We start from the raw sequence: 18,636 nt of genomic DNA, 5'->3' as shown, positions 1-18,636 counted from the left end.
CTGAAACCTGTGCTACCACAGCTTAATTGATACCAGTACCCAAACTAGACAGATTAAAGCTAGCTTGGGTATGTCTACACAAGCAGCAATCACACCCTGTGATTGCAGTGTTGTAGGCATATCCTTAAGTATGTCTATACTGCACACTAAGCCTGGCCTCTGATTCAGGTTTGAGCCCAAGCCCCCCCTTCCATCCACACACAAATCAGTCTGACTCAGATCAGCAGGCACTGAGGACCCAGGTCCTAGGACCCTGCTAGGACAGTGGGTCAGAGACCCAGTCATTTTGCAGTGTGGAGGCAGATCAAGCCACAGACCCAATTCAGAAGGTCTGCATAGTGCAGTAATGACACATTAACACAGCTGTGAGACCCGGGTCCAGCAACTGGGCTTGGAAACATCAAGTACACAAGCAAGGGTCCCACAGACCCTGGCTTAGAGTGCAGTGTAGACATACTCTAAGTCTCTGTCTCCAAGTATATTTCTGAACTGCGTCTTTGTATATGTCTGTCCATTTTTCTCTGTAGTGTTCTGAGTCTATTTTGTGATTTTGGTTGCCTACGTTTGTCTTTGTAGTCTGTCTCTGAATCCTTGTAGTCTGCCTCAGTATATGCATCTGCCACTCCAGCAGACTACCTCACTACAGCGAAACGTATAAAACTAAGGCTGATTGTTACCAAATATAAAATCAGTGGCTATGAATCAGAAGTGGAAACAGGGAGTGAGAAAACACCAAAATCCAGAGGAGGACAGTGCAATCTATCTGAAAGAGGAGCGACTGAGACAGAAAAACACTTTGTTCGCCACTGTTCAAAATGTGAGGGATTGAGAGAAAAATGTTTCCTCAAAATCTTAAACATGATGAGACTTTTCATCAAAAAGGAAGGCAGAAAAGCTGGGGGAAGGAGAGAGCCAGTGATGGCAACCTACCAGCCCAGACACGGACCCAAATGAAAGAGGGATAATAACCCATTCCCCTAGGTGGGGCAAACGGTAACTAACTCTGTCAGTCACCAGAGGAGCACATCTTGGACAAGACGTGTTTGCCTTGCCACGCTAGTGACTTGCTGAACTGCTGAGAGCCACACATCCAGTCGGGGAGGGAAGGGGTGTGTGCCTCTCTCAGGGAGGGGATGCGTGGGTGCCTCCCTCGGCACTGGCAGCGACTCTGCCCCCTTCCCACTTCCTCTCCCCCTGGCGCTCCGGCCCGGCTGCGCGGCCCGACGGGGGATTAGCTGCGCCGCGGAGTGCGTGCGGGGCTCGGAACATGGAGGGCTACTGGCTCTTTCTCGTGCTGCTGGTCTCGGCGCTGCTGCTCGGCTTCCTCGCCGTGCTCTTCGCCCTCGTCTGGGTCTTTCATTACCGGGAGGGGCTCAGCTGGGACGGGGGCTCGGCGGAGTTCAACTGGCACCCGGTCCTCATCATCACCGGCTTCATCTTCATCCAGGGGATTGGTGCGTGAGGGGCGCCTGCACAACAGGACGCGGGGAGCGCCAGGAGGGCTCGGGGGGATCCGGGAGAGGAAGCGTAAGGGGCTGGGAGCAGGAGGGACAGGGAGTGCCTGGGGCTGTGGGGAGAGGAGGGGAGCCTGGGGCTGGTGGGACTGTGCGGACCGGCTGGGACAGGCCAGCGAATAGACTCGTGTTGACATTGTTATTGTTGACAAATAGAGTCAAGTAGAGAGTCGCGTTCTCTCTAGTGAGCGCCCAGCCCCTCCAGAGAGGGGACAACGGGTCTTTCGTAATTCGCTCGAGTTGCTGGGTGTGTTTTGCTCTGGGGCCACTTATCTACCCTGGCCTGGCATTTCTTTGCGCTGTGAGTAACGCTGCGTTTGCAGCAAGCAGCAGGCAGGCATTGTGCAGCATTTATGCAAGTTGTGGAATTAAATGTCAGGGCTGACGCGTTACTCTGCTCCTCTTCCTCATGCTGTGTTTGGGTCTCTGAAGCCCCGTGAACAAGCAAATCAGAAAAGAGAAGGGAGGTTCTGCACCACTGAAACCATGCCCAGGGAGGTGCTGCCTTAGCCAGAGCAAACTGCAGTATCATAAATGCCATTTAGAAAGCAATCAGTAAGCCTGGCTTTAGTGTAAATCGCCCCATCAGGCTTCCACTTCTTGTTTTATTTAATTTTAACGCGGCACCCTAACTATTGTGAAATGGCCAGGACGGAGAGGGAGCTGTTTTCAATAACTCTATTTTTGGTTGCGTAGTCTTCAAACTTTCAAGCGCTTCCTGTTAAACATCTGTACCGAAATTAGTCCCTGGCATCTTTGTTCTAAATGCAAAGGTTGTTCAGAATAGGCTAATAGTTACTTTCCATTTTGGACTGTGACTTAAATTTTATTACTTCGAATGTTTGCTAGCTCCCCAGAAACAACGAATGAAGACATAATATGGTGCACAATTGTATCTTTATGGAATATGGGGGAGAAGAGGAAAACTTTCAATTCTCTTATTAGGCTTTAAACAATAGAGAAAATAGTAGGAAAGCTCTGGATGAGTGGAATAACAGTGACATTATTCTATTATGTCTATGATTTGGTCCAAATTAAGAATAAAAAGTGCAAAAATAAAGGTATTAGACTGCATCAGAAAATGTTAAGTGTTGGGTAGAAATGAAAGGGATAGAATGATAGAGGAAATGGACATAGAAGAATAATAGACGAGGTTCCAAGAATCTGCTCCCACTGCAATCTGGCAAAATTCTTGTTGGCTTCAATAGGAGCAGAATCAAGTCCTACATTAACAATGTCCAGGTGCAGTGCAGGGGAGATAAAAGTAAAATACCAGATTATTTTATCACTTTTTTTTTTTTGTTCAGCATTTAAACTTTTTTGGGGGCGGGCAGGGAATCATTTCTAGTCCTTTTGTTTGCAAAAAACTTCAGTATAAATGTAAATCGGGGTCTTCCCCCCCACACTTTTTGCAGTAGTGGTTAATTTAGAAGGTTAGTTTTGACTACTTTAAATACCGAAGTTTTTGTTTGGTTCACTACTGAATGATGTTCCAGATTCATCCAGTAAGCTCACTAGTCCAGAACATCTCGATATTTCATAGGAAATGGCTGCAAGCACATTCCTGCAGCAGTAAAGTCAGGCTGCATCTACACTAGGGGGCTATCTATGTCAGCTATGCCCCCTAGTGTAGATACAACCTACACAGATGGAAGAAGTTTTTCTTTCAGAGTGGCAACACCACCTACCCAAACCACTTTATCTACATTGATGGAAGCACTCTACAGTGGGGGTTGTTAGCCCTGACCAACACAGCTAGGCTGATGTAACTTTTCAATCTAGACAAAGCCTCAGATTTAAAATCAAAACATAAGGGTGTGGGTGGCCTTTTAGTTTTGGTTGGGACAGAGAGTTGTGGTTTTAAAAATAAAATCTGAAACTCATTCCTTCAGTAGGGAAGTAGTCCCAGTTTGGTAGCTTAAAGTACAAATATTTCTTTTTTGTCCATTTCTAATAGGTTCAGTAGATCACATGAAGTGCAGTTTTAGGATCTGATTACACTTCTAATGGTAAAACTCCTATTGAATTCAGTAGGAGATGGATCAGACCTATGACAGGGTGAATAGACCATCACGGGTGAGGAAGAGGCCAGAGAGGCCCTTGTGGTAGAACTAGTCCCACCCTTCTGGCCCTGTCAATCATACACATTATGGAGGAAGGCCAAAAGGGAGGAAACTGCAGTCAGCACGGGGGAAAGAGCAGGATTTCCCTAGGCCAGTGGCTCTCAACTTTTCCAGACTACTGCACCCCTTTCAGGAGTCTGATTTGTCTGGGTACCCCCAGGTTTCACCTCACTTAAAAACTATTTGCTTACAAAATCAGACATAAAAATACAGAAGTGTCACAGCACACTATTGCCGAAAAATTGCTCTCTCATTTTACCATATAATTATAAAATAAGTCAATTGTAATATAAATATTGTACTTACATTTCAGTGTATAGTACTTAGAGCAGTATAAACAAGTCACTGCATGAAATTTTAGTTTGTACTGACTTCGCTAGTGCTTTTTCTGTAGCCTGTTGTAAAACTAGGCAAATAACTAGATGAGTTGATGTATCCTCTGGAAGACCTCTGGGTACCCCTGAGAGTACGTGTACCCATGGTTGAGAATCACTGCCCTAGGCACCAGGCTGCAGGAGTGACTCCTGATACTGCAGAGTGAACTCCTAGGTAGGAGACCTCAACCACTGAAGAGCATACAGCAGACTCCAAGGGCAAGACAAACAGGTCGAGTCTGCCATGGATACCTAGCTAGAGCTATTTCTCCAAACCCATTACCTTGGGACTGGATTGTTGACAGCACTGTAGATTCACTAGCACCCCCCTCCCCCCAATCTCTTTTTCTGGGACCTCACGGGGAAAGTATCCCTGAAGGCATGGGGATTTGTGACTTCCATTTTGATCTCCCAACCAGAGAGACTTAAAGAGGCCCACAAAGGGCAGACCACCACCTGCAAATAGTATGGAAGTGGGTCTGGTGTTGTGACCACCCGGTGTAGATAACTGGGCTTGGTCAGGTTCCCCCACCCCCTAAGGGAGGAACCACCAAGGACTCTGTTACAAGGCCCTTAATCAGTCTGCATCAAACTAACAACTTTTATTTACAAGCAGGGGAATTTATTTTTGCAGAAAGTAGACAAGTCTCTCTCTACAGACCTTTCCCCCACCACCCTGAGATTTGGTATGCCCTTCTGCTGTGACCAAAGGTTTTATTTAAAGAAATATTTGCACAGGGGATTTTTTAAAAAGTAAATAAAAGGTCATCACAGCTCAAAAGAAATAAGTGTAAAAAGAAGTCATTGGTAAAAGAATTATGTGTAATATTAAACTCTGAGTACAGTTATATTGTCAAATAACAGGAAAAGCAAATGTGGAGAATGAAAAGAAGATTGTGCAAGAAGTTGGGATTAATACAAGATTAAGAACATAAACAACAAGATTATGGACCTGATCTAAAATTCACTGAAGTCAATTGAAAGACTGTCATTGACTTCAAAGGGATTTGGAATTGGATCAGGTCTTAAAATAGGGCACCCTTTTGTTCACATACTGTGAAAAGAAGTAAAATTTCAAAGTAATTAATATTGTATTAGAATGGAATCTCAAATTAAATGTAACTGTGGGATATGAATGGGTAACCAGATCATCACAAGCTGAGAATAGAATGAGCACATGCGGTTATTTAAGGGTGAGAAGGAAACAGAGGGGATGGAAAGTTATGGAAAAGCAGAGGTGTGAGGTATGAAAAAGAAGCATGGACAGTGGTTGAGAAGTAGACTTGTAAAATGACTGAGAAAATCTAAATTCAGTGCAGGAAAAAGGGAGAAAGCTGGTTGTTTTGCTGTTTTTGTAAGTGACGCAAGACTAAGCATAACTGGAGAACAGACATAGTAAATGAGCTGTGAAAGAAAAAGGTGCATGGGCCCCTACACAGAGGTAAAAAATCTTTATTGCACGGCACCAGCTCTACCACCAAGATGAGTTTTGACACTACAACGTATACGGGATGAGCAGTTTCAGAAATTAGCACACATATTTAATGTAGCTAAATTAAATATTAATGAAATTATTAATTTTCTTAATGAATAAAATAAGTTAATAGCAGTTTTTAGAAATACTTGTCACTGTTTCAGTATCTTTTTGATGGAGGATTGTGCAGGATTGGAGAATGCCTCAAAGCGGTATCCCCTCGCTTTTTTATGTCCACCTTGAACTGCCCCCTAGTTACTACAGTGATGGGCATGGTGCCAGTATATGATTATTTTTATAATAATTTAGGTTCCTCCACTTCATGGGAGTGGAAGGGATGGTGAGCCCTTAATCATCTGAGTTTTAAGGGCAACATTTTCACTGGAATTCTTCAGTTTCACAAAACTTTGAATACATCTGTGTTGCACCTGCAAAATTCCCATTTGTCACTGTAAAATGGAAGCAAATAATTACCCATTCAAGTGCAGTTATGGAGGCCATAACAACTGGGCCTCAAACATAGTCTAGCAACTCCTATGGCACTCCCACGAAGAGACACAAATAAGCAACTATAGTGGAACCCAAACTTTTTCTCGAAGTTGCCTTTACAAGAAGAAATACTACAGTAAATTAGGATCGTGCCAAAATGGGTGACCAAGGAACCTTAGCATGTCTGAATAGTTGCTAAACTCTGGGACACATAAATATCCATTCCCACAATTTATCCAAAACCCAGTGGAATTTTTGCCCTTATAATTCAATTCTGAAAGTTTAATAAAAAGATGATAGAAAATGCATTACATCTTTCACAATCTATTTGTGCTAACCAAGTTTCTAACTTTCTTATTTATGAAGGAATCTCAGGAAGATCTAGAAAGGTATGCAAGCCAGTGTTCATCAATGGGGACGATGGAATAAATCTTCCCAGTTTATTTAGTGTGTCAGCTCTGTGAAGTATTATAAGTCCTATTTTAAGTTGGGCCTCTATAAACTTTAAGAGTTTAATGGTAAATGAAATTATTTTTATTAATTGAAAAAGCATCTTATGCTTAGGTTAGCATTTAGTAGGAAAGTTATGAACTATTTTACCACCAGAGAATTGAGGAACTGAAGTGCATTCCAAAATATTTTAAGAAGGGCTGAAAATGAGGGGATGTGATGGATGTGGGATTGTTGATAAAGCTATTAGTTATTTTTATCAAGAGATAATTCTTGCTGAGTGTGTACCTCATGCTGGAACTCAAAGCAGAGGTTGCACCAGTCTGATCTTGTACAACCAGGGACATTCAGATAGGATTTTCCATATGATGAAAATGGCTTAAAAAATGCCCACTAGAATTACAGTTACTTTATCCAGAATACCTGGATATACTTAATTGGCCCTGAAGCAACAAAGGTGGTCTTTGATACAGAAAAAAGGGAAACCTACCCTATAAAATTTAAGATTATGTGGAAAGAAAGTGCTGTTTCTTGAGGCCAGAGCAACACCTGATGCCACACGCTCCTTGCTTCCCTTGAAATACCTGGGTCATCAATGATGCCAACCTTGACCCACTGTTGCTGCCAGAGAGAAGCTGCACGCTTTAAGTTACAAGCTATGATCACCTAGTTCCAGTCAACATGAGTAGAGCTGGGCAAAATTCTTTTGGTGAATAGAAAATATGACCCCAAAATGCATTTTTCAGGGCACCAAAACTATTTGTGAATTCAGGTAAAATTTGGTGACTAGTTTCAGCCAATATAAAATGGATTTTTTTTTCTGAAAAAGTCAAACAGTTGGCTTTGATCATTTTGAAATAAAACGTTTGGACTTTAAATTTCAAAATGTAATTATAGTTATTGGGGTTGAAAAGTGAAAAACATCAGGAACCAAACAATAAAAACATTGTGAATCGAAAAACACCCCAAAAACTAAATGAAGTCTCCCCTCCGCCAACAAGTTGTTTTGTTTTGATTTTTTTCATTGTTTTGGGTGTTTTTTATCTGAAACAATTATTTTTTTTTTGTTTTGGTTTGGTTTTTCATTTTGTCAAGAAACCGAAAAAATCCATTTTGGTTTGAAACTAACCAATTTTTTTCTGGTTTGGCCCCCAAACCAAAAAATCAATTATTCCCTCAGCTCTACATGTGAATTAAAGATCATAAGAAATGTAAACTCTTTCAGCTGTTTATCATTTAGTTCATGGGGATACCTCAAAGCTCCTGTCCTCTGAATGTGTGAATAAATATTGTGTTTATAGGTAACAACAACTTTAATAGTCTCCTATCCTAAATAAAATCCAACTATCCTTAAATTAGCCAATAACTCTCCAGAGTTAAGGAGTAATATTCTGGAACTGGCTTAAAACTTTGTAACTCTTAGTCATTTTTAATTTGAAATAAAATTTTTTTAAATGTAATGGGAAATGTATATTTCTCAACTTTTTAAATATTATTTATTAGTTTGTAAAATATAAAGTTCCAAATTCTGCCCTCAGATACTCATTAATAATAGAAATTCCATTTGTGTATCAGAGGGCAAAATTATGCCCACATTATTTTCAGACAACTTTGGGAATAATTACATGAAAATCTTCAAGAAGTTGTTTATGATTATGCTACTTAGCTTCAGGGCCACCGGGGGGGGGGGGGGGGGCAAGTGGGGCAATTTGCCCCAGGCCCCGGGCCCCGTAAGGGCCCCCACGAGAATATAGTATTCTATAATATTGCAACTTTTTTTATGGAAGGGGCCCCCAAAATTGCTTTGCCCCAGGCCCCCTGAATCCTCTGGATGGCCCTGCTTAGCTTCATTCATAGTAGGACATGGCAAAGCATTTTCCTTCTTGTTAGACAGTAATCATGAGACTGACATGCTGAACTGTAGCAATCTTTGCTATGTCATGTGGTTTGACTCCTGCCAAGCTATCTTGAAAATGAGGCTGCCATCTTTTTTGAGTTTGAATATTGCATGCTTTTACTTGTATCCCATTCTTGAACAAAATCCCATAAAATATCTAAATGCTGTATGCACAGTTATATTAACAGGATTTTTTCATTCCTGTTATGTTTCCCATAGGATGTAGAAATTTACATTGATCTAAGACCTGCTCATATTCAAGGACATTCCATTTGTGAACAGAGTTCTCTTTGTGAATTGTGTAGTGAAATTCTGTAATTTCTGGCATGCACTGTACCCAAATAAAAATCCAAATGCATAAATAGGGCCTTAAAAGCAATTTGCCATTCATTATTATTCATCCAAACAAACACAATATATATTTCCTTTCAGGATTCCTATCACATATAATTTAACTAATAATGCTAAGATTATAGCGCAGTAGTGAACCGAAAGCATGAGTGTCGTTTCTTTTGCTAAGTAGTGATTTTATCCTTATATTACTGGGGAAAAGTAAAGAAATACACTCCCCCCCCCCATGGTGTACATAATAATGCATTCATGCTTCCTCAGAGTGGGAACATTTCATATAGCTAGGAATACTCTCATTCTTTTGTTTTCAGCATAGTTAACTTATATTCTCAGCTTGATCCTAACACATCTGAATGCCAGTCTGCAGCCAGAAAAATTAAATGAGGATTTTATCAATTAGCTCATTGTTAAGAAACCGTTGCTTTGTTTATTGTGAAGGGACTGTCCCCTCCAACCATTAAATGATTTTTGGATTTTTTTACATTAAAGTGATAAATTTCTCCCTCTCTTCATTCAATTGCTTTTCTTCCCTTCATTGATATTTTCTTGGAAGGGAGGGACCCGTGTTTATAATCTGACTTTTTTCTTATTGGTGAGCAGTTAAGATAATGCTATTTCATCTGCAATCCAGAGTCAGATGCAGCCTCTCCTTTCTGTAAATAATATAGTTTAAGGGTCGACAGCTGTGTAAAAGGGGTCAGTGTCAAAAAAGACATGACTTGTGTACATATAGTGGATTCTGAATTAGTAATAAATGCACAGCGATTCATTCCACAAATTTTCTCAGGAAGGGGCATGTGGTAACTAAAAATCAGTAACTGATAGGACAGCAATACTTTCAGACTTAGACAAAATGTACAATTTGCTAGCATTCTTTTGCAATATGCATATACTAAAAACTATATTGATACAAGATTAAGTTTTGCTGAACCCCTTAGGTTTTAAGGGCCAGATTTTGATTCCGTCACTCTCACTGAGTAGCATCTTACTCCATACATAGTCTCATTGGGGCAACGGAGCCACTTGTGGAGTAAGGCCCTATTTAAAGTGAGTAAAAGCATCTGAATAAATTTTTCCAGTATATGATCCCATGAATAAATGAATTAGGCCCCAATCCTGCAATTTTATCAGTAAAAGTGGACCCATGTGCCCCATAGGATCCCACACAGATCAGGCTTCAGGAGTGGGGCCTAACATTTGTTTGCTGTTAGTTTTTAACCTGCTTAGTCAAAACTTCTACGAAAAAGTTAGAAGAAAGTTTCTCCCTAGAGGTTATACTGTGGCCTGAATTGCGTGTTGGGAACTAATGAGATTACATTTAACACTGTGAAGTGGGAGGAAAAAAATCTGACTCCTCTAAAGTTTTTCCTGTTCTGTAGTTTACATTGGAATGATTTGAATTATGCATGATTATCAAAATCCTTATAGAAAAGAGATTTACTATTAAATCTTGCTTTTATTCCCTCCTCAGCCATTATTGTGTACAGATTGCCCTGGACCTGGAAATGCAGCAAACTCCTGATTAAATTCATCCATGCTGGGTTAAATACCATAGCAATGATTCTTGCAATTGTTTCTCTGGTAGCTGTTTTTGATTTCCACAATGCCAAGAACATTCCCAACATGTACAGTCTGCACAGCTGGATTGGACTGACTGCTGTTATATTTTATACTCTGCAGGTCAGAATTGAACTACAGTATTTATAAATAAGATATAAAACTGAAGAATGTGTTCTATAATTAATTAAAGTACAGTAGAACCTCACTAATTTACATTAACTACTGGGAGACCTATTTTGATTTACTGAATTTTGCAAATGTGCAAATAAACACACAAACAATTAAAAAATGTCAAGGATACTGTATCACAAAATGTAATTTGTTCATTTTACTTTGATGTACAAATAGTAGTATCACCACGATAGCATGGGCAACGGCGGAAGTGGCGAGGGCTAGTCGTCCTAAGTATGTACTCAAGGGGTTCAAGTGGGTTTGTACTCAGGGAAGCTAGCCTGCGCTATCATGGCTGCACTACTATTTGTAGTGTATTAGCTCAGATTAGAGCTAGCACGAGTATGCGTACACGACCTGGGAATCACATCCCTTGCTTGTTGTGTAGACGTACCCTACAAGTTTAATATGAGTCATTTTCTCTACCTTCAGTTTAGTGATTCTGCATTTTGAGCTGAAGCCCGTACAATAAAAAGAGGCCTTGGTTACCTAGTGGTCAAGAGGAAACACAGAAAATGGCCACTCCTGAGCTTTGTCCCTCACTCCCCAGGCTGGCAAGAGCAGGGAATCCCGTGGAGTCAGTGTGTTGATACTGCAAAGGGGGAGCATTTTGCATCGCTGTTCAGCATACTGTCTATTGCTGACTAAAGGAGCAACAATTACTGGCTTATGAGGGGCCTATTGAAATATAAAAAGTATTACTCTCATTAATGGACATTCTACCATTGCCCACCGTTCGACATTTCTGTAGCGAAGCAGTAGTGCCTAAAGAAAAAAGTTTTAATGTGATAAAATACATTTTTACAAATTAATAGTCTGAATAATTATATTTCAGTAGAATTCCTGAGACTATGCTCATATACAGTACTGTAGCTAGAAGATACTCAGTTCCTATGGATATGGTACTGTAACTTGCCTTATCTGGACAAAATGTATTTGAATACAGTGAAGTGAAAGGTAATCTATCTAGGAATAGCAAAGAATGCAGGCCATCCCTAGAGAATGGGGGATCTATCCTGGAAAACAGGGACTCTGAAAAGGACTTAGGGGTTTTAATGGGTAAGTAACTCAACATGACCTCCCACTGCTGGCGCAAAAAAGGCTAATGCGATCCTTATATATAGAAACAGGGGAATAGTGAGTAGGGAGGTGATTTTACCTTTGTATACACTGTTGGTGAGACTGATACTGGAATACTGCATCCAATTCTGGTGACTGCATTTTAAAAAAGATGTTGAAAAACTGGAGAAGGTGCAGAGAAAAGCCATAAAAAATATTTGAGGGCTAGAAAAAATGCATTAAAATGAGAGATTAAAGAGCTCAACGTATTTAGTTTATCAGAAAGAAAACTGAGAGGTGACTTCTTCACAGGGAGAAAATAAGAGGACTCTTTAATCTAGGGCAGTGGTTCCCCAACTTGTTCCGCCGCTTGTGCAGGGAAAGCCCCTGGCGGGCTGGGCCGGTTTGTTTACCTGCCGCGTCCGCAGGTTCGGCTGATCGCGGCTCCCAGTGGCCGCAATTCGCTGCTCCAGGCCAATGGGAGCTGCTGGAAGCGGCGAGGGCCGAGAGACGTACTGGCTGCCGCTTCCCGCAGCTCCCATTGGCCTGGAGCAGCGAACCGCGGCCACTGGGAGCCGCGATCGGCCGAACCTGCGGACGCGGCAGGTAAACAAACCGGCCCGGCCCACCAGGGGCTTTCCCTGCACAAGCGGTGGAACAAGTTGGGGAACCACTGATCTAGGGGTATGTCTATACTACCTGCCGGATCGGCGGGCAGCGATCGATCCAGCAGGGGTTGATTTATCGCATCTAGTCTAGATGCGATAAATCAACTCCAGAGCGCTCTCCCGTCGACTCCTGTACTCCACCGCTGTGAGAGGCGCAGGCTGAGTCAACGGGGGAGCAGCAGCAGTCAACTCACCGCAGTGAGTAGATCTAAGCACGTCGACTTCAGCTACGTTATTCACGTAGCTGAAGTTGCGTAACTTAAATCGATTCCTTCCCCTCCCCCCCAGTGTAGACCAGGGCTAGCAGAGAAAGGCATAACAAGAGCCGATGGCTGGAAGATAAAGCAGGACAAATTTAAATTAGAAATAAGATGCACATTTTTAACAGTGAGTGGGATTAACCACTGAACAAACTACAGAGCGAAATGGTGGATTTGCCATCTCTTGATGTCTTCAAATCAAGACTTGATGCCTTTCTGGAAGATATGCTTTAGTCAAACTTAAGTTACTTGGCTCAATACAGGGGCATCCAGGTGAAATTCTATGGCCTGTCTTATACAGATCAGACTAGTTGATTAAGTGGTCACTTCTGGCCTTAACTGATGAATGAATCTGTGAAGTTGTGGGAGGGGGGAGAAAGCAAAATTAAAGAGGATACTGTTAAAATCAAAATAATTTTCACTCCATACAGTATTATTGCCATAGTTTATTGAAAATGAAAGCTTTACTGTCGGAAGAGAGGATACTGGGCTAGATGGATCTTTGGTCTGACCCAGTATGACCATTCTTATGTAATTTAAAATGGTGTGTTTCACTATGCAGTTTGGTTACTTTTTACCATTTCCACTTAGTTTGGACAGTGGTAAAAGACTGGTTTATTTATAATCCATTTCATGGACTGTTTCTTAGGTATAGCACAATATTGTCTTTGGATTTAATACTATAGGGCAACATACTTAAAAATATATTCCTAGTCCAATTAGGTTCAGACCTTAGCCACTTTAAAAATTAACCTTTTATTGTGGTTTCAATTTTCATTTAAAAGTGCAGATTTCTTTCACAGTTTTAATGCTGAATCTGTATTCTGTGTTTAGCTTGTCTTAGGTTTTGCTGTCTTTCTGCTGCCCTTTGCTCCAGTTTCTCTTCGAGCATCTCTCATGCCAATACATATTTATTCTGGCCTCCTCATCTTTGCAACAGTGATTGCAACAGCTCTCATGGGATTCACAGAGAAACTTATTTTTGCTCTGTAAGTACTATATTTCATAATTTTACTCTTCCACTTGTTTGCTCATTAAATTCAACCACTGAAAACTATCATCAAGTTTGTATACAACAATGTATTCTAGTATTGATCCATTGTTTATTTTTAATAACATGAATAGTCGTCTTTTTTTTAGGCAACTTTAAGATGATTGTCCTTAAACCAGTTCTTTTTATTTATTTTTTCCCTCAAAGGAAAACTCCTGCATATAGCACATCTCCGCCAGAGGCGATTTTTGTCAACACTCTCGGTCTTTTGATTGTAACCTTTGGTGCTCTTATTTTGTGGATGGCAACAAGACCCCACTGGAAGCGCCCACCAGAACAGAATTCTAAAATTCAGCAACCAAATGGAGGGACACCTGAAGGTACAGAAGAGGAATCCACTATGACAGACTGCAGCAATACAGATAAATCTGATGTGGAGTTCAATAGTGAAGCAGCAGCCAGAAAACGAAACCTCAAACTTGATGAGGTAGGCCAACGGTCTACCATGTAAAGGGAGTACACAAAATTGTTGTAGTCTTACATTATAAAAAAAGCTATTCCTATCCAGCTATTGATTACATTTGGCATTTAAACAGGGAATTTCTATCAGGCTTGCTTAATGCAGTTCAATTTTTCTGCACAACTAGTATGAGCTGAAAAGGTCTCTAAAATTCAACAAGACCCACATTTGTCATGACATTCCTTATTGTGCCTCTGTTTAAAAGAACTGAGGACTGGAATGAAAAAACATGTTGAGATTTGTGCCTTTTAAAAAAAAATGTATGTTTGGAATAAGGACGGAGTTTAAAAAAGCATCTAATGGGAAAATAATTTCTACATCACATCTTAATGTATCGGTTGTTTCTATGCAGTTTACTAGTTTCTTTAGCCAGTTATTTTGACTGGGATGAAATGCTGCCCTGAGTTATGCTGTGAATGGGCACGAATGAGAGTTGTATATGCACAGCAGAGTGCAGAATTTATCCATTAGCACATGCCTATGCTGTTTTATAATATTGTTCCACTTTCTTAGGGGCCTGATTCTCAAGCTTATGAGCATTCTCAATTCCCACTGAAGTCCATGAGAATTGAGGTCACTCAGAATTTTCAGAATCAGACTATAAACATTTTTGGCCAAAAATTTTGAAATTAGGAAAGAAATTAAACAGAATTTTTGTTGAAATTTTCACTAAAATGTCATGGTGTTTTTGACCAGCTTTTTCCATTTTTTTTTAAATGAGAGTTCATCCACATTTTGAATTGGTTTTAAACCAGCTCTAGTACATGTATAGATTTATAGCCAGCATTCACCCATGGATACACGTGATTGCTACTGAAATCCATGGGAGCTACAAGTAAACATCTAAGGGCAGCATTTGACCTGTCTTGAAATGTATGCAGTTTTTGCATTCACATCATTAATAGAATTACAAAAACTATGTATTGGGTCATAGAATCCTTTCCCTTGGCCTCTGGAACCAGTACAGTATTGTCCTTTATGTTTGTATCTTATAAGCTAATATTTTGAAGTCCTTTTTTTTCCCTGTTTTAATCTGGAAGAGTAAGCTGAGGAAAGCAGTGTCTAATGGTTTAAGCACGAGTAGAAATCAGGACATATGGTCTATGTCTACACTTCAGTTAGAAACCAGTGGTTAGTCTGTGCCAGCTGATTTGGGATTATGGGGCTTGGGGTAAGGGGCTGTTTAATTGCGGTGTAGACAGCTGGCATGGGCTAGCGGCAGGTTTTTAATTAGTGTAGACATACACATGGATTCTGTTCCCATCTCTGCCACTGGCTCACTCCAATCTTATAACCTCTGTCTTACTTTCTTCATTTGTAAATTGAAGATTTATGTAATGCTTAACTTAGGCAATTAATTTAACATTTGTAAAAGTGCTTTGCACTTCTATAGCTCCTTTTGACAATCAGTATTAATGCATTACTTTTATCTAAAATCTCTCTCAGATATAATAAATAGACATTGCTTTTATTACTTACATAATTCTAGAAGAATGGAAAACTACTCTAATAGAAAAATAATGATAGTGGATGGCTTTATGTGATTTCAAGTGTCCAAAGTGATTAGCCTTTCTCTTGCAATCTGCTTGTATGGGTTGCCAAATTTACTTTTGTAATACTAGTGTCTAGACCTAAAATCATTTTGACAAGTGGCATAACTACTTCATGTTTACCACTATTCATGTTGCAAAGAGCTCTGGACTAGAGCTTTGGGCACTACACCACTTTCTATTTCTTCTGAAGACTATTTTCATTTTGATTTATTTATCAGCTTCTCACATATATTTAAACACATTAGGACCCCACCAATATTTTAATCTTTCTAGCTCAAAGTGATGCATTGACATACATAGTTTTGATTACTTATTGTTATTTTAGGTCTCCTTTGAGATAATAAAGTACCTTGGGTCACGAGCTTGGGTTTGTAATAACATTGAATCAGTTGAGTACAATACAAGAAAAGCTAGTATATTAATTCTTAGGAAAATTTCTCTACAGTTCTGTTTTGGTAAAAAAAAAAAAAAAGGTTATATCCTAGGTTTCTGTATCACTTACATATATGTCTGACAGAGCTGTGTGCTTGATCTTAATATAATTGCTTAGAAAAAGATTTCTACACACATTGTTTAAAAAAACATATTATTGACCTTTGCCTTTAGGAAATCAAAAACTTCTACACATTTTAATGTAGAATTCAGGTATGAGAATGGAAAATACTTTCTTCCCATTGCCTGATCAGACCTCCAGTCCCACTCTTTGTAAAAGAGAGGACTGCTGCTTCCGCTTTTTAAAGCGTACACTAGGTGTGTCTATATTTCCCAAGACAATCTGGATTCACTAAGAATCCCTCTGTAGTCTGAGTCTAAAATCAAGAAGGCACTCTGCATTTATGGTAATGTTTGTTAAGATGAGAGGAAAAGTGAGGAAAATTAGAGCACTTGTCAAAGTTCACTGTGACCAATTTATATGTCCTTGAAGTTACTGCATCTTAGTATGGCTGTTCAAGTTACACATTAGAAAGGAAGGGTCACCGTAATTTATACAATGTGATAAATTGCACCGTGTTTTTTCCTGTGATTTTTTCATAATCTGATCAATCTACAGTGTTTTTTGAAAGATTCACTCAGTGAGCACCTGATACCTGAATAAGGCCCTTAACAAAACAAAACAAAACAAAAAACAACAAAGATGCTTTAGTGCTTATAAAAGGTGCCATCTTAACAACTCTGGAAACTGGATTTCTCTGTTTATCTATAGAACAGGTACAGCACAGGAAACAGTAGTTTAAATGTCTACAAACTTGCCAACTATTGTGTCTCAACCACCTGTGGAGATATGAAATAAATTTTTAATATCCATTTAATCCTTCATGCACTGCTGAGACTGCTAATAAATGTGGGTGTTTTGTGTGCAATATGGACACCTGTCCAGGAATTGGCCTGGGATAAATTAATTTCACATGGGACATAGTACAGTAACTATTTAATCACTTAACTTGGGCTATGGTGGAACCAGAAACTTATAGGTGAAAAGTTCTGCATTCTGCTAACAGTATAACTTGAGTTATTCTAGTCACTATGCCTTTTATTTTCTATTTGCTACCTATACTAAGATCAACTTGAAATTAGTTGTAATGATACTGTTTAAAAGGGCAGTATCACTTTTTTCCCTTCCTATGAAATACATTATACAATCTTTCATTCTAAACTGATAATAAAATAACGTTTCTATCCCAATTCAAAAATGCTTCTTTTAATTCCTTCCTGGAAAAATATCTTTAAAATAAAGCTGCTTTAAGGACTGAAGAAAAAATGTTCACCTTTTAAATTAATTAATTCCTAAAAGGCAATGGAAATTCACATCCTAATTTAAATTATTACACTGTATGTGGAGCAGGTTACTTACCTTTCATCATAGGGTATAATAGGGTATTTCTCAGAGCAATTTGTCAAGACATATGCATCACAGATGTTAAATCTTACATCAGATAAATAAACTGCGCATATTCTTGCTCTGTTTGAAATGTTGTAAATATGTAACTTGTATTACCTCTACTAAAATGTGATGTGCAAAAACAAGTTCAAGTCTTGTAGCAATCTGAGGGTCATTTTCAAAGGCACAAATGGGAGTTAGGACCACAGCTCCCACTAACTTTCAACTGGATGCCTAACTGTGGGTTTGAAAATGTCCCTCTAAACTATTAGGCTTTTAAAGGGAGACTGTCACAGAGCTTAGACACCAACTTTGGATTTGTGTAAAAATATATATAAATAGGGAGTGGGGAAGGCTACAAAACCTAAAATAAACAAGTAAAAATTGAATGAAAACAGAATAACTTTTAATGTATTTAAATGCTTTCCTACAGTACTGGGCATTGAGACATGACAGCATTTTGTTCCTCATGAATGCAACCGAACAAAAGGAAACTGAGAACTAAATTCACTCTCCTGAGTGAATGCCAGCAATAGACAGCATAAATTATTGAAAATTAGATTTAAAAATAATTTCTATTTTGAATATTTAAAGTGGTGGTAATGATTTTTAAGCTAAAATGGAATTGAATAAAACAAAATAGCTGAATGTACAATAATTACATGTACATTTCTCTGCCACAGGTAATGAAGACGATTGCATATGATATGTAAATAAGGATTAACAATGTACATGAAAATTATAACCTGGGATTTTAGTGAGATGGTAAAAGAATATTACCAAAATATTTTCTATTTCATAAGATTTCTTTACTCTATTTCAGCCTATTTATAAGGAAATGAAGCAACTGAATGTTTTATCATTTGCAGTGCTTATTTGTAGAGGAAAAGAAAAATGTTTTATTACAATGTATATTTCCTTACTCTTTTTTGTATGTCAATAAAAAGTATTTTTGAAGCTTGCAATACTACTTAGTGTAGAGGTGTATTCTGATACTAAATCTCAAGCATTTGAATTTGGTACAAATTCAAATTTGGGTTTTAATTACAGTGTATAAAATATATTGTTATATTGAAGAGTGTGAAGAAAATTCAGTAACTGAAGATGTAAATATTCTCTGTAAGTTTCATGCTAATATTATGCATGGTACAACATTAAAAGATTTGATTATAATCACGGTAAAATAAGGGAGAAATTTTGCATATTCACCACCTAATGATTTCAGTGGAAGTTGTACAGACATACTGAAGAAAAGAATATGGCCATAAAGCTGTTATATTCTATAAGACTATTACCCCCCCCC

At 39.1% G+C, this 18,636-nt stretch overlaps 1 protein-coding gene across 1 annotated transcript; it reads left to right on the top strand.

Annotated features, from left to right (window-relative positions):
• Nucleotides 1–1,014: 1,014 nt before the first annotated feature.
• Nucleotides 1,015–18,300, top strand: LOC128845249 (plasma membrane ascorbate-dependent reductase CYBRD1). The gene is made up of 4 exons (XM_054043649.1): nucleotides 1,015–1,454; nucleotides 10,144–10,352; nucleotides 13,225–13,379; nucleotides 13,589–18,300. The coding sequence occupies exons 1-4, from the start codon at nucleotides 1,268–1,270 to the stop codon at nucleotides 13,890–13,892; spliced, it is 855 nt and encodes a 284-aa protein (XP_053899624.1). The 5' UTR covers nucleotides 1,015–1,267; the 3' UTR covers nucleotides 13,893–18,300.
• Nucleotides 18,301–18,636: the final 336 nt, after the last annotated feature.

This window comes from Malaclemys terrapin, chromosome 11, assembly GCF_027887155.1.
Source record: "Malaclemys terrapin pileata isolate rMalTer1 chromosome 11, rMalTer1.hap1, whole genome shotgun sequence".
Taxonomy (NCBI): Eukaryota; Metazoa; Chordata; order Testudines; family Emydidae; genus Malaclemys; species Malaclemys terrapin.
Note: the sequence above shows the minus strand (reverse complement) of the source record. Positions and strands in the feature narration are given on the sequence as shown.

Bases quoted from the DNA above. Each gene is read 5' to 3' on its own strand.
- LOC128845249 (XM_054043649.1), top strand. From the start codon at position 1,268: ATGGAGGGCTACTGGCTCTTTCTCGTGCTGCTGGTCTCGGCGCTGCTG. The intron at 10,353-13,224 runs GTCAGAATTGAA...TTCTGTGTTTAG, and splicing joins TTATATTTTATACTCTGCAG to CTTGTCTTAGGTTTTGCTGT. The intron at 13,380-13,588 runs GTAAGTACTATA...TTTCCCTCAAAG, and splicing joins GAGAAACTTATTTTTGCTCT to GAAAACTCCTGCATATAGCA.